General features: G+C 40.2%; 1 protein-coding gene across 1 annotated transcript in view; it reads right to left on the bottom strand.

The window, feature by feature from the left end:
- zwilch (zwilch kinetochore protein) overlaps positions 1 to 14,939 on the bottom strand; it is a 59,244-nt gene that overhangs the window by 35,916 nt on the left and 8,389 nt on the right. The window contains exons 2-8 of the mRNA XM_043677091.1: positions 11,591 to 11,642; positions 9,509 to 9,604; positions 6,040 to 6,158; positions 4,334 to 4,533; positions 3,592 to 3,671; positions 2,108 to 2,263; positions 901 to 972 (exon numbers count right to left, since the gene is read on the bottom strand). Coding sequence (XP_043533026.1) covers positions 901 to 972; positions 2,108 to 2,263; positions 3,592 to 3,671; positions 4,334 to 4,533; positions 6,040 to 6,158; positions 9,509 to 9,604; positions 11,591 to 11,642 — 775 coding nt within the window. The remainder of the gene's footprint in view (positions 1 to 900; positions 973 to 2,107; positions 2,264 to 3,591; positions 3,672 to 4,333; positions 4,534 to 6,039; positions 6,159 to 9,508; positions 9,605 to 11,590; positions 11,643 to 14,939) is intronic.

Here is a 14,939-nt window from a genome sequence, read left to right as displayed (position 1 = left end):
AGCTTCAAAAATCCCTTCAGAGTTTTAACCAAATCGTTCTGGTCTAGAACTTTAAAACTAAACTCCTTACTGAAGTAATATATTCTAAACAGTTCTAATCTATCTCTCTTATTTGGGAGCAACTGTCTTACATACCCAGCTTCAATCAAGACTTCTGCAAACTGTCAAATTGGAACTAAAAGGGCTTTCTTCAAACTATGGATGTTTCCCCAAATCAAAAGAAAAACACAAATTTGGACTTTCTAAATGGAAAAGCTTCTAATAAGCATCCAATGTATAATTGTTTACTTTGTTCTTTCATAAAGACCCTCCTATGTTACCAAGTTCCCATTATCGTCCAAGAACTCTTGATTGAGTTCAGACAGATCAAAACTCTCATGCCATTAGTTCAAATTCAAACTCTGAAAACTAATTATATTAAAATTGAGATATATCACACCACTTACAATCATAATAGCTGGACAGCATAGCAGGAGAGCTGCTGCTCTATGAAGAACAGGCACAACTAAATTATGACATTAAGAACTGTTAAAAAAGACAATTGTGATTGCTAGAAATTCCAATTTTATTAACCCCCACTAACTAATAGCAATGCTCTAAATTCTATACAGCAAATTAAATGAATAGAAAGTTCAGATTTTTGAGACTAACTAGTGCCTGTGAACTACTTTATCAAAGCTATTTGTGTAATACAAGAGGAAACAATGTTTTTTGACCAAAGACACCAATCCCTCACATTCACCACCCTAGAAGAATATTGCCTCTGTGCATTTAAAACATCATAAAAGAGCTTTTGGATCAGCCTGCAAGATGTTGGAACATGTTTTTATGATCATAAATTTTTTAAAAATTGTAAAGATTTGATGAATTTATGAATATTTATTTGAAGTAAATACTTACGAGAAGAAATTCTAGCTCCTTATATATTTGGATAACAGGACTTCTCAGGTCTCCAGGTTCCACTTTGATATTCTAAAACAACCACAAAACAAGGAGAATAAAACTGTAACAGACACACAATATAAAACTAGGCCAAATGAGTCCAATCTATCACTAGGAATTTGGAGGCTAAGCCTAGCCAGTTCACACAAGGTACTTAACTGCATGCATGGCCTACAAAATACAGTTTCAACTGGCAACTGATGATCAGTTTTTCTTTATTGAGGTTAAATCACTGATGAGTTACTTCAAAAGTTTTCAATCTTGTATAAAATATTAAAATTACACCAGTAGAGAAAAATTCTAAGTTAAAAAGTATATCAAATATCAATTGTTACGCTAGGTATAGAATGTTTAAAATGGTTTACTAGGAGGTAATTAAGAAACAAAAATATCACAACATGAAAGGAAAATTGGATTGTGTATTGATAAATTTCAGAATCAAACTGGCCCTCAACCCTCCCTAAACATGCACAAAGCCTCCTCCAAAAAGTCTTTTGTAAGTGTGCACTAATGCATTTAAAAAAAAATCCAAACAGGAATCTGATTTCTTAATATCTGACAATGCCACAGCAACTGATTCTTTAATTCAAGAGACAAGGCTATAAGTGATTCATTCTCCTCTAGTACATGGAACACTAGCTTATACCCAGCACCCTGGAACTTTTTCTTGGAACAGCACATTGGGTGTACCTCCATCACATGGACTGCAACGATATAAGAATGCAGCTTATGACCAACTTCTTGGGAGTAGGGAACAAATGCTGATCTAGCCAACAACACCCATATCCCCCATGAAAATTTTTAAAAGTCCTTCAGACACAGCTGAGTAGTGGTTCAGGAATGCAATGCAAATTTCCCACACTAATAAGCCACTGCTTTAAAAATGTAGACAGGGATAAATTGGAGATCATCACCATTGATGACAACCTTCTAACAGTTACACTGGCTGACACTTTAGATTCAGTCTGAGGTTTGCCTTTAGGCAAACAATCTCATGGCGTCTAGAGACATCAAAAAGAAACAGACAAACTTGCCTACAAAAAGCAAAACTCACATGTTCTGTACATGTATTAGAGTGTGCGTTTGTGTGAACGAGAGAACTGTCCTGGATTACATACATGACACAAACAGCAAGAGTAGCCGGTACCTTGTTTCATTTCCTTACCAGTGTAGCAATTGATGTAAGTGGTGGAATTTCTAAGATTTTGTCCACATTGTTCCAAGTGAAATCCACCATAATGTTACTCTGGGATTCCAATATTGTATTCTCCAATACAGTGGCACCAAACAAATCATACTGTGCATAGCCCTTCGTTATTACCTGAATCAAGGCAATAGGCCATTACACATAATAACGTAATATTTCAATGCTTTTCCCCAAAGTAAACATATTTCCCAACATATATTTTAAGACACTTTCATAATCTCAGAACTGGTTTCTTACTTCAGAATCCTGAGGACTTGAAATGCAATATACATGTGCAAGTCTTTGTAATTGTGCCCACAATCTTACAATCTAAAGTCTTACTTAGAAAAAAAATCAATAGAAGTCACAGAAACAATAACTTCTATACTGTCTTTAATCTAACAAAAAGTCCAAGTCACATAACGCAATATGAGGTCTGACAGTTAAAAAAAACTGAACAAAAAGGTAGGTCCTACGGCATATATTAATACAATGAGAGGGAGATAGAGAGATCTGGGGAAGAAATTCAAGAACTTAGGACCAAGGCAGTACAGTAACAGCCACCAATAGCGGATCAACTAAAAACAAGGTGCTCAAGAGGCCAGAATTAACAGAGCACAAATGTCTCAGGGTTGAGGGTCTGGAAGAGCTGATGATATAGGGAGGAGCAGGGCCACAAAGAAATGTGAAAGTTGAGCAAAAGGATCCAAAACAGAATTTGAAATAAAAGTAGGAAAGCGTGCACCCAGAAAAATAAAGAGACATTCCAGGTTTGCAGATAAAATGGAGTGTAAACCTTGGAGTTTGGAAGCTTGGTGATGAGGAATGGAAGATAGAAAGGAAAATAGTTAAGGTTGATCAATATTAGATGCCTGTCAAACAGTGCTTCAAAATTTAAAATTCTCACGTTTATTTTCACATTCCTCTCTGGTATGACCACACCCGATTTCTGTAATTTCTTCCAGCCTTATAACCTTCTGAAATATCTACATTCATTCAATTCTGTACACCCGGACATGTTTGATTTTGATTTTTCAACTATTGACACCCAAGCTCCAAGCTCAAATTCCCTCCAAAAACCTTTCTGCCTTGTTTTCTTCCTTTAACACATTCCTCAAAACCTACCTCTGACTAAGCTTCTAACCATCTGCTCTAATATCACTGAACTTTGCCCAACCCATGATTACTGCGTGGGTTTCTGTCAGGTGCCCCGGTTTCCTCCAACTGTCCAAGAATGTGTAGGCTAAGTTGATTAGCCATAGTACATGCGGGGTCTTGGAATAGTGCAATGTTTAATTTTGCTTTATACACTTCTGCGAAGCAACTCAAGTTATCTTACATTAAAAGATACTAAATAAAGATAACATACTGATTTATCTCAGAATTTTATAGGATTTATCAAAGCTATGCACAACTGATGGGGAGCACATGGTGGGGGAAAGAAAGTGAGTGGAAATACTTACAGCAGAACAAAGATGTCTGTCTTTATGGGCAGTTTTCAACTTTTCTACGCTTGTGAAAGAATTTTTGTCAAAAATTGGTCCTAAAAGAATGAGAAATAATACTAAAAATAGTATTCAAACAGAAAATAATTCTATGCATTTGCCCACTAAAAAGTGACAAGACAATCATTGCATATATTCAAGTCCCTTGGCAAGACTGAAAAAGAAAACAAGCACATAGGGAAGCTTTACAACAGTTGATTTGTTCTACATTATAGATATTGGCCAGTTTGTGATGCAGAGTGATGCCAACAGCGCGAGTTCAATTCCTGCATCTGCCGAGGTTATCATGAAGGACTCTCCTTCCCAACCTTGCCTGAGGCATGATGACCCTCAGGTTCCATAGCACCATTTGTCTCTCTCTCTTGCTAATAAGAGAGCAGCCTCTTGGTCCTTTGGAAATAAAGTGACTTTTTATATATAAAATAGTGGTCACTGGAGCATGGAAGCCAGGATCCAGTGCAAACTTCATGTGGTGCTTTATTAAATGTTAAAGGCTTGTAACAGCAAGGTGCACAGGCATTAAATCCTCAGTTTAGAGTCATATTACATTGTATCCTTTTTTTAATATTTGTATTACGAATTCTAATTCCCACATTATAAGACAGTGAAGTTTTCAGGTTTGGATTTCATCTTTCCATGAATAATGATCGAGATAATGTTTAAAACAACTCTTTATAAAAGTACTGTTTTGATATCTTACCAGTGCATGTAACTATATGGAAAACTATTGATGTAATCTCTTTCCCGGTATTCACAGGTTCAGCTCCTAGCCAAACAGTACCTTCAGGATCAGAACCATCGCATCTTACCCACAGCAGAGGAAAGGCAGTTGATGTACTGCAGTTGACCACCTGGGCCATGTGTGGATTATGGGCCAAGGTGTACCAGGAAACCAACTGTCTAAAATAGAAGAAAAATAAATAAGCATTAGAGATGCAAAAAGCAGCATCAATACCATATAGATGAATTTGAGATGTCAATCTCAATCTCAATCTGGTCAAGCTACAAAATAGGACTACTTGCATGCCAGCAAGCTAAGTAGCAAGTGGTTGATAGAACTATGCAATCCCACAATCAAAGGATCAGATCGAAGTTTTGAAGTCTTGCTACATCAGGTCATGAATGATGGTGGACAGTCAAACAACTCACTGGTGGCGGCGGTTCCACAAATATCCCTATTCTCAACAACCATTCTACTTGGTGATCATCAGTAAAGCAATAGGAGTTATCAACAGTGCTATCAAGCAGTGCATGCTCATTCATGCCCAGTTTGGGTTTCGCCAGGGCCACTCAGCTCCTAACCTTACAGCCTTATACAACATGGACAAAGGAGCTGAATTCCAGAGGTGAGTTGAGAATGACAGCTCTTGACATCAAGGCTGCAATTGATCAATTGTGACATCAAGGAGACCTAGCAAAACTGAAGTTAATAGGAATTGGAGGAAATCTCTTTGCTGGTTGGAATCATAGCCGGCACATAGGAAGATGGCAGCTGTAGTAGTTGAAAGACAGTCACTCAGCTCCAGGATATCTCTCGAGGAGAAAGTGAGGTCCTGAAGAAGGGCCTGTGCCCGAAACGTCGAATCTCCTGTTCCCTGGATGCTGCCTGACCTGCTGTGCTGTTCCAGCAATAAAGTTTCAACATCCAGGATATCTCTGCAGAAATTGCTCAGGGTAATGTCCTAAGCCCTTCTAACTTCAGCTGCCTCATCAATGACCTTCCCTCCGTCAAAAGGATGGAGGTGTGGATGTCCACTGATGATTTTATAATATTCAGCACCAATTGTGACTCCTCCGTTACTGAAGCAGTCCATGTTCAAATGCAACATGATCTGGACGATATCCAGGCTTGGGCTGAAAAGTGACAAATAATATTCAAACCTTATGAATGCCAGACAATGTTTATAAGTGCAGGTCAGAAACCAGGAATACTGTAGTGAGTAACTCACCTCCTGACTCCCCAAAGCATGTCCGCCATCTACAAGGCACAAGTGTGAAGGAGTACTCCCCACTTTCCTGAATGACTGCATCTCCTACAACATTCAAAAAGCTTGACACGATTCAGGACAAGGCAGCTTGTTTGATTCACACCACATCCACTCTCTCTATATGTACTATCTATAACATGCACCACACAAGTTTGACATTGTACACTTTTCACTGTACTCCTGTACTCAAGCACACGTGACAATAAAGTTTAAAAAATCAAATTCGCCAAAAGTTCTTTGGCAGCACCTTCCAAAACCATAATCATTCCCATTTAAAAGGACTAGGGCAGCAGATACATAGGAACACCACTACCTGCAAGTTCCCCTTCAAGCCACTGACCATTCTGACTTGGAAACAGATTCTGTTCTTTCAATGTAGCTGGGTCAAAATCCTGGAACTTGCTACTTTGCTAATTACCTTGCCTTCATGACAGAGAGGGGTAGAGGTCCCATGTCCTCTTCCAACTTGCTAGATGTTAGATTGCTGGTTTCATTAATACAAGAGTCTTCCAATTGGTCTTCATCAACTTTAAGTGACTGCAAGTAAAGAGAGTACAGCATATAGGCAAAGCAATTGAAATAAATACATAAACAGCACAGAAGCAAAGCTCACCAAGCTGAGTGCTTCCGAGTACAGGTAAGGAATCAAATCTCCCACAAGAAATACCAAACTCAATCTTCAGGTTTGACCATAAACAATGACCATGTATGTGCTATACAACTGGAGAAAGGTATCAAAGCTCAGCCAGTCCTTTTCTTGTCGGACATAGGACGAAGGGTCGCCAGACCTGAAACATTAACTTTTTGATTTCTCTTCACAGATGCTGCCAGACCTGCTGAGCTTTTCCAGCAACTTCTGTTTTTGTTCCTTTTCTTGCGGATGTTCAAACATGTCAAATTACTGTAATAGGAAGCAATCTTAATTCTCTCTAAAATTGATACTGGGGCTAGTTCTAACATTTTGTTGATCATTGCCTGGGTGGAAGGTTTGAGCTGTAGGGTGTGACTGATTGGCTGGGGCTATTTCACCCGCAGAGACAGAGGGGTTACCTTATAGAGATTTATAAAATCATGAGGGACATAGATAGGGTGAACAGCCAAATATCACCAAGGTAGGGGAGTCGAAAACTAGGAGGGCATAAGCTTAAGATGAGTGGGAAAAGATTTAAAAGGGACGTAAATGGCTCCAGGCACCTACCACCCTCTGTGTAAAAAACTTGCTTTGCATATCTCCTTTAAACTTTCTTCCTTTCACCTTATTATTTGACATTTCCTCCCTGGAAAAAAGACTCTGACTACCCATGCCTCTCATAATTTTTTATACTTCTCTCAGGTCATCCCTCAGCTGTGATTCTACAGCACAATTCAAGTTTGTCCAACCTCTTCTTATAGGTAATATATCTAATTCAGCCAACATCTCAGTAAACCTCTTTTGCACCTTCTCCGAATCTTTCCTATACTGTCACAACCAGAGTTGCACCTAATACTCTGAACATGACTTACCAACTTATATACTCAATGCCCTGATCAGCCTTCTTTGTCACCTTATCCACTTGTGTTGCTACTTACAGGGAGCTGCGGGTTTGATCCCCCTGTGTATCAATGCTCCACAGGGTGCTACCATTTATTGTGTATTTTCCTCTTGCATTTGACCTCCCAAAATGTATCACCTCACACTTAGAGTCATAGAGATGTACAGCATGGAAACAGACCCTTCAGTCCAACCCGTCCATGCCGACCAGATATCCCAATCCAAACTAGTCCCACCTGTTTGGATTACACTCCATCTGCTTTTTCTCTGCCCAAATTTCTAACTGATCTATATCCTGCTGCATCCTTTGACAACCTTCCTCACTATCTGCACCTCCACCTATTTTGATGTTGTCTGCAAACTTACTAATCAGACCAGCTACAGAGGAACCTCAATTATCCAAAGGACATGGGTGGAAAGATATCATTTGGTTTATCAAATTCTGGATAATCGAGTGCTGGATAACATAGTTTAGCCAAGCATTGGGACCATTCGATTTTGCCGGATGATCCAATATTTAGATAATCAAAGTTCCTCTGTACATTCTTATCCAAATCATTTTTTAATATATATATATACATATACATATATATATATATAAAAATAAAATATATATTACAGACATCAGAGGGTCCAGCACCGATTCTTGTGGAACACCACTGGTGACAGACCTCTAGTCAAAAAAACAAATCTCCATAACCATCCTCTGTCTTCTATGATCTTCATTGCGACCTCAAAAAAACTCAATCAAACTTGTGAGACAAGACCTCCCCGCACAAAGCCATGCTGTCTCTCCCTAATAGGACCAATTGTTTCAAAATGCAATTTAATCCTGTTCCTAAGAATCTTCTCCAATAATTTCCCTACCATTGATACAAGGTTCCTGTATTATCCCTGTGCCCTTCTTAAAACATCTTCTGGGTTCTCATCTGTGGTTAAAGAGGATACAAAGATCTTTACCCTTCTGTTAATTATACCAAATACTCAGAAAAGCTCACTTCGCCTTTTAATCCAGTGAAATACGAGTGACAGAGAACTCCCAAATTCCACTATTTAAAGAAAATAATATCAATTTATTTTTTAACTGTAAAAGCGAATATTAAACATCACCTATTCACAACTCTAAGCCTCCCTTTCTTACTGATTATCTGACTCCAACTCTTTAGCAATATGCTGTTTCAATAAGACACTTATTAAAATAACATCAACTTAATTTCAAAACCACACATCTGCTGTCGTCTTTGGTACCTGTCTTCTTCCGGCTGAAGATCTCCCTGGGTCATCTTCTTTCTTTTTACTATGAATACATTTCATTGATTGAGAGTGTTTCATAATTTCTTGGGTCTCTCTCCAATTTTCAAAATGTCTGCAATTTTATATCCCCATCATTGGACATTTCTTTGGTTCAATGTTAACAATACAACAAAATCAAACTTGATTGAGTTTTAGTATCCTGGGGCATAATTTAAACTAATTGGTTAAATTCAAATTGTTGTCAAAACAACAATCAAACTCAGGTATCCATTTCACAGCCAAATGTTACATATCTTCAATTTTCCAGTAGACCCTGGGGCTGCCAACTAGTCATATACACAGATGTTTGTAAGCTCTCAGTTCAGAACAGTATTCATTCTCTCTTAAAGGTACAGTACACGCCTTCAACTTGATAACAATATTGACATGCCCTTGAATATCAACACACCCCTCTCTAATCTTACCATCATCCATGTCCTTCTCACTGGTGGATACTGATAAATAATACTCATTAGGACCTCACCCACTTCCTCTGGCTTCAAGCATAAATTTCCTCCTTTGTCCTTGAGTGGACCTACCCATTACTTTAACAAGTATCCCAACTACCACACTACTAACAGGTGTTTCTAACAGATTGTATGTGATTATTTCCAGCCCAATCAGCAACCAAACTGGCCTATGGCAAAATTTCCAGCACTCTATTTTAAAAAAATTGCTGCCACTGGCAGAAAAACAATTTAAAATTTGAAGAAAGCAGCAGCCTAAAACAGAAAGGAGATGATGGAGGGATGAAAACGAAAATGTTCACCCTAAATAGCCAAAAATTTCAAGAACATGGAAATGAAATGTCACTAAGAAATGGTTCTAATGCAAATGCAAATTTATGTAACAATTCCTTTTCACTTGCTTGTGTGGTGAGAAGATGAAGTCCATTGTCTTCAAATCAAGTCTTTCCATTAACTCATCCTTACTCTAATCCTGAATGATGACTGGTCTCAAACATTAAGAATTGGAAATTGATTCCTAGCATAGGTATAAATTAGAGCCTCCTGTATAAAAGTCTCAATAAATAATAGAATAACACTTTACTTTAAATACTTACTGCTCTCTCTGCTATAAAGATGGGTACATTCTTCTTCCAGAAAGCTTGCAAGGGACTTCTGTTCACTTTAGTTATAATATGGACTTGAACATCATCCTAGGAGATAAACCAGAAAAAAGGCCAAAACTCTCAAAATAAATCTTGCTTTCAATTGTTTGCACAGTGAGTACATGCCCTTAGGGGGAATAGTGCAATGTCACAGCTCAACGGTGCTCTACCTTAATGGGCAGAGCAAAATGACACAATATGGGCACAAGCATCTCAATTACATTGTGCAAGGCAAATCCCTAGTTAATGGAGTGGAGAAAGTGGAAAATAAGTCAATAGGAAGTCACTGCAGATAGCAAATACAACAATGATCCCCACTAGTAATTTGTCGAGGGAGAATAAAACAAAGATCTTGAGAAAAGAAAGTTTCAAAAAAATCTATTCCTTTAACTGTAATAGATCAGATTGAAGTGCAAGTGTGCCACACTAAACTTTGCATGGGCGCTCACTGTAAATAGCTTTGAGAAAACTGCCCAGGAAGTTTCAATTGTGTAGGACGGAAACATTGTTAGGACTGCAAAACTGTTGAGATTAATAAAATAATCTTCCACGATGAACATATATATCTCCAAAGACCTATTGAAGGATATTGGACAGCAATCTGACCATTCAGATGAGTTAGGAGAGGCCGTATCAATGGAATTTCATCTCACAGCACCAGGTTCAATTCCAGCCTCGGGCGACTGTCTGTGTGGAGTTTGCACATTCTTCCCATGTCTGCATGGGTTTCCTCCGGGTGCTCCGGTTTCCTCCCACAGTCCAAAGATGTGCAGGTCAGGTGGATTGCCCGAGCTAAATTGCCCATAGTATTAGGTGCATTACTCAGAGGGAAATGGTTCTGGGTGGGTTACTCTTCGGAGGGTCAGTGTGGACTGGTTGGACCGAAGGACCTGTTTCCACACTGTAGGGAATCTAATTAATTTTAATATATCATCCTCACTAACACTCAGCACTGGAGCTCACCAGGGGTGTGTACTCAACCCTCTACTGTACTCACTGTATACCCATGATTGTGTCGCTAAATACCAGACTAATGCCATTTACAAGTTCGCTGATGACACCACCATTGTTGAGCTCGACATCATTGTTTAAGGTTGTGAATGGTGCAGTGAGTAGAACCAAGCAAACACCAAACTATTGAGCTGGATATTCACCAATGAGTGCACAATGTTCAGCACCATTCACAACTCCTTAGATACTGAAGCAGTCAATGTTCAAATGCAACAAGATCTGGACAATATCCAGACTTGGGCTGACAAGTGGCAAGTAACATTCGCGCCATACAAATGCCAGGCTATGACCATCACCAATAACAGACAATCTAACCACAACCCCATGACATTCAAAGGTGTTACCATCACTGAATTTCCTACGATCAACATCTTTGGGGGTTACCATTAACCAGAAACTAAACTGGACTCACCTCTTAGACAGAGTGGCTACAAGCGCAGGTCAGAGGCTCAGAATACTGCAGCAAGTAACTCACCTCCTGATTCCCCAAGGCCTGCCAGCCATCTACAAGGCAGAAGTCTGGAATATTCCCCACTTGCCCAGATGAGTGCAGCTCCAACAACACTTAAGAAGTTTAACACTATCCAGGACAAAGCAGCATGCTCTGTTGGCGCCACACCTACAAGGCGCACTGCAAGATATTCCAAATACCCTCACAGTACCTTCCAAACCCATGACCACTTCCATCTAGAAGGACAAGGATCGCAGGTACTTGGGAACACTACCACCTGCAAGTTCCCCTCCAAGCCACTCACCAAACTGACTTGGAAATATATTGCCGTTCGGTCACTGTTGCTAGGTCAATATCCTGGAATTCCCTCCCTTATGGCGTTATGAGTCAACCCACAGCAGGTGGACTGCAGTGGTTCAAGAAGTTAGCTCACCACCACCTTCTCAAGGGCAACTAGGGACAGGCAATAAATGCTGGCCAGCCAGTAACACTCACAACCCGTAAAAAATTTAATTTAGAAAAAAGAAGAGGTACTGGGGAATTAAAATACTCAAATTTTGCAAGGAGATTACCTCGTACAGCACGGGTTCCTTTAACAACCCTTTGTTTTCTTGGTCACAGAGTCTGTAAGGAAAGAAAATGCATTGAAACACAATAACCCTTGATTTCTTTACTGATTTAAATTCAGCCTTGAATATACCAAAAAAAAAAGCCATGAGTTTTTCAAAGTGCTCAAGAAAAGTATATTCCAATGAAAAACAAGGACTGTAAGAAAAGGGGTAATCCGCCATGGGTGTCTGAGGAAATAGGGAGGCTATCAAATTGAAAGAGAAGGCAAAGAAAGTGGCCAAGATCAGCGGGAATCTAGAAGATTGGCCGAGCTTTAAAGGTCAATAGACAGCCACAAAAAGAGAAAAAAGATAGAACATGAGAAAAAACTAGCACAGAATATAAAGACAGATAGCAAAAGTTTCAATAAATATATAAAACGAAAAAGAGTGGCTAAACATTAATCGTTTAGAGGATGAGAAGGGGCATTTAGTCATGGGATATGATGAAATGGCTGAGGCATTGAATAGGTATTTTGTCTCGGTCTTCACAGTGGAGGACACTAATAACATGCCAGAAATTGACAAAGAGATGAAGATAGGTGAGGACCTAGAAACGATCATTATCACGGAAGAGGTAGTGTTCGGCAAGATAATGGAACCGAGGATAGACAAGTCTCCTGGCCCTGATGGAATGCATCCCAGGATACTAAAAAAGATGGCTGGAGAAGTAGAAAGTGCACTTGTGGCAATTTGCTTAGGGTGGCATGGTGGCTCAGTGGTTAGCACCGCTGCCTCACAGCACCAGGTTCAATTCCAGCCTCGGGCGACTGTCTGTGTGGAGTTTGCACATTCTTTCCATGGGTTTCCATTCTGCATGGGTTTCCTCCGGATGCTCCGGTTTCCTCCCACAGTCCAAAGATGTGCAGGTCAGGTGAATTGGCCATGCTAAATTGCCCACAGTATTAGGTGCATTACTCAGAGGGAAATGGGTCTGGGAGGGTTACTCTTCGGAGGGTCAGTGTGGACTGGTTGGACCGAAGGACCTGTTTCCACACTGTAGGGAATCTAATTAATTTTAATATTTCATCCTCACTAACACTCAGCACCGGAGCTCACCAGGGGTGTGTACTCAACCCCCTACTGTACTCACTGTATACCCATGACTGTGTCGCTAAATACCAGACTAATGCCATTTACAAGTTCGCTGATGACACCACCATAGTCAGTCAAGTCTCAATGCTGGCAAAACCAAGGAACTCATTATAGACTTTTGGCAGGATGTTACTCATGTCCCCCCTACACTTTAACAGGCAGAGTTGGAACGAGTGGAGAGTGTCAAGCTGTTTCTTGGGAGTGGTCATCAACAGCAAGTTTTCTTGGACTCTTCATGTTGGTTACAAAGAGCCAACAACATCTCTTCTTCCTCAGGCAGTTGAGGAACTTTGGCATGATGGCAAATACCCTTGCCAACTTTTATAGTTGCGCCATCGAGAGCATTTTGTCTGGATGTTTCACTACCTGGTATGGCAACTGTACCATTCAAGATCGAAGACAGTTACAGAGAGTGGTGAACTCGGTCCGGACAATCACAAAGACCAACCTCCCATCTACAGAATCTATCTACCAGGCCCGCTGTCAAGGAAAGGCCACCAGCATTCTCAAAGATCCATTCCACTCTGGCAATGCTTTTCCACAACCTCTACCATTGGGGAGAAGGTACAGAAGCCTGAACACGTGCACCAGCTGGTTTTGAAACAGTTTCTCCCCTACTGTTAGAATACTGAATGGACTCTCAAACTCTTAGCGCTCTCCTCTACCTGTATTTTGTTTTTGCTGCTGTTTACTTACCTATGCTATTTAACTTTGTGATCTGCCTGTATTGCTTGCAAGACAAAGGTTTTCACTGTGCCTTGGTATACGTGACAATAAATTCAATTCAATTCAAGGAAGGAATAGCAAGACAGAAATTGTCTGGTTGGGCAGATGCAGCATGGGTTCATGAAGGGTAGGTGATGCTTAACTATTTTTAGGAATTCTATGAAGACATTGTGAGCATGGTGAACAACAGGACCCAGTAGATGTAGTGCACCTACATTTCCAAAAGGCCTTCGACAAGGTGCCGCACAAGAGGCTGCTGCATAAGATAAAGATGCATGGCGTTACGGGTAAAATATTAGCATGGATAAGGGATTGGTGAACTAACAGAAAGCAAATAGTGGGTATAAATGAGTGCTACTCTGGTTGGCAATCAGTAACAAGTGGTGTACCTCAAGGATCAGTGTTGGGACTGCAATTATTCACAATTTACATAGATGATTTGGAGTTGGGGACCACGTGTAGTGTGTCAAAGTTTGCAGATGACACTAAGATGAGTGGCAGAGTGAAGTGTGCAGAGGACTGTGCAACTTTGCAGAGGAACATAGATACTTTAAGTGAATGGACAAAGATCTGGCAGATGGAATACAATGTTAATAAATGCGAAGTCACTAATTTTGGTAGCAATAACAGTAAAAAGGGCTATTGAGAATGGTATAAAATTGCAACATATTGCTATGCAGAGGGACCTGGGTGTCGTTGTGCACAAATCGCAGAAGGTTAGTCTACAGGCACAACAGGTGATTTGAAGGCCAATGGAATTTTAGCTTTCATTGTTAGAGGGATTCAGTTTAAAAGCAGGGAAGCTATATTGCAGCTGTTCAGGGTGCAGGTGAGGCCATACCTGGAGTACTGCATGCAGTTTTGGTCTCCTTACTTGAGAAAGGATGCACCGGCACTATAGGGGATACAAAGGAGGTTCACTAGGTTGATTCCGGAGTTGAGGGCATTGGCTTTTGAGAAGAGACTGAGTAGACTGGGATTATATTCATTGGAATTTAGAAGAATGAGGGGAGGATTTTATAGAAACATATAAAATTATGAAGGGAATAGATAAGATAGACGTAGAGAGGTTGTTTCCACTAGCAGGTGAAACTAGGACAAGATGGCAGAGTCTCAAAATTAGGGGAGCAGATTCAGGACAGAATGAGAAGTTACTTCTTCACTCTGTGAACATATGGAACTCCCTGCCCAGTGAAGTAGTTGATGTTACTTCAATAAATGTTTTTAAAACTAAGATAGATTTTCTTTTGAACAATGAGTTACGGTGTGTGGGCAAGTAACTGGAGATGAGGCCACGAAAAGATCGGCCATGATCTTATTGAATGGTGGAGCAGGCTTGAAGGGCCTACCCTCCCTTCCCCCTCCCAGCTCCATACCCCCTCTCCCACATACATCTCCCCCCTCCTCCTCACCCTCTTCCTTCTCCATACCTCTCCCCCACACATCTCCCCCTCCATTCATCCTCTCCCCCATACATCTCCCCCCTTCCCCT

Source organism: Chiloscyllium plagiosum, chromosome 36, assembly GCF_004010195.1.
Source record: "Chiloscyllium plagiosum isolate BGI_BamShark_2017 chromosome 36, ASM401019v2, whole genome shotgun sequence".
Taxonomy (NCBI): Eukaryota; Metazoa; Chordata; class Chondrichthyes; order Orectolobiformes; family Hemiscylliidae; genus Chiloscyllium; species Chiloscyllium plagiosum.
This window is presented reverse-complemented; position numbering and strand designations above follow the sequence as displayed.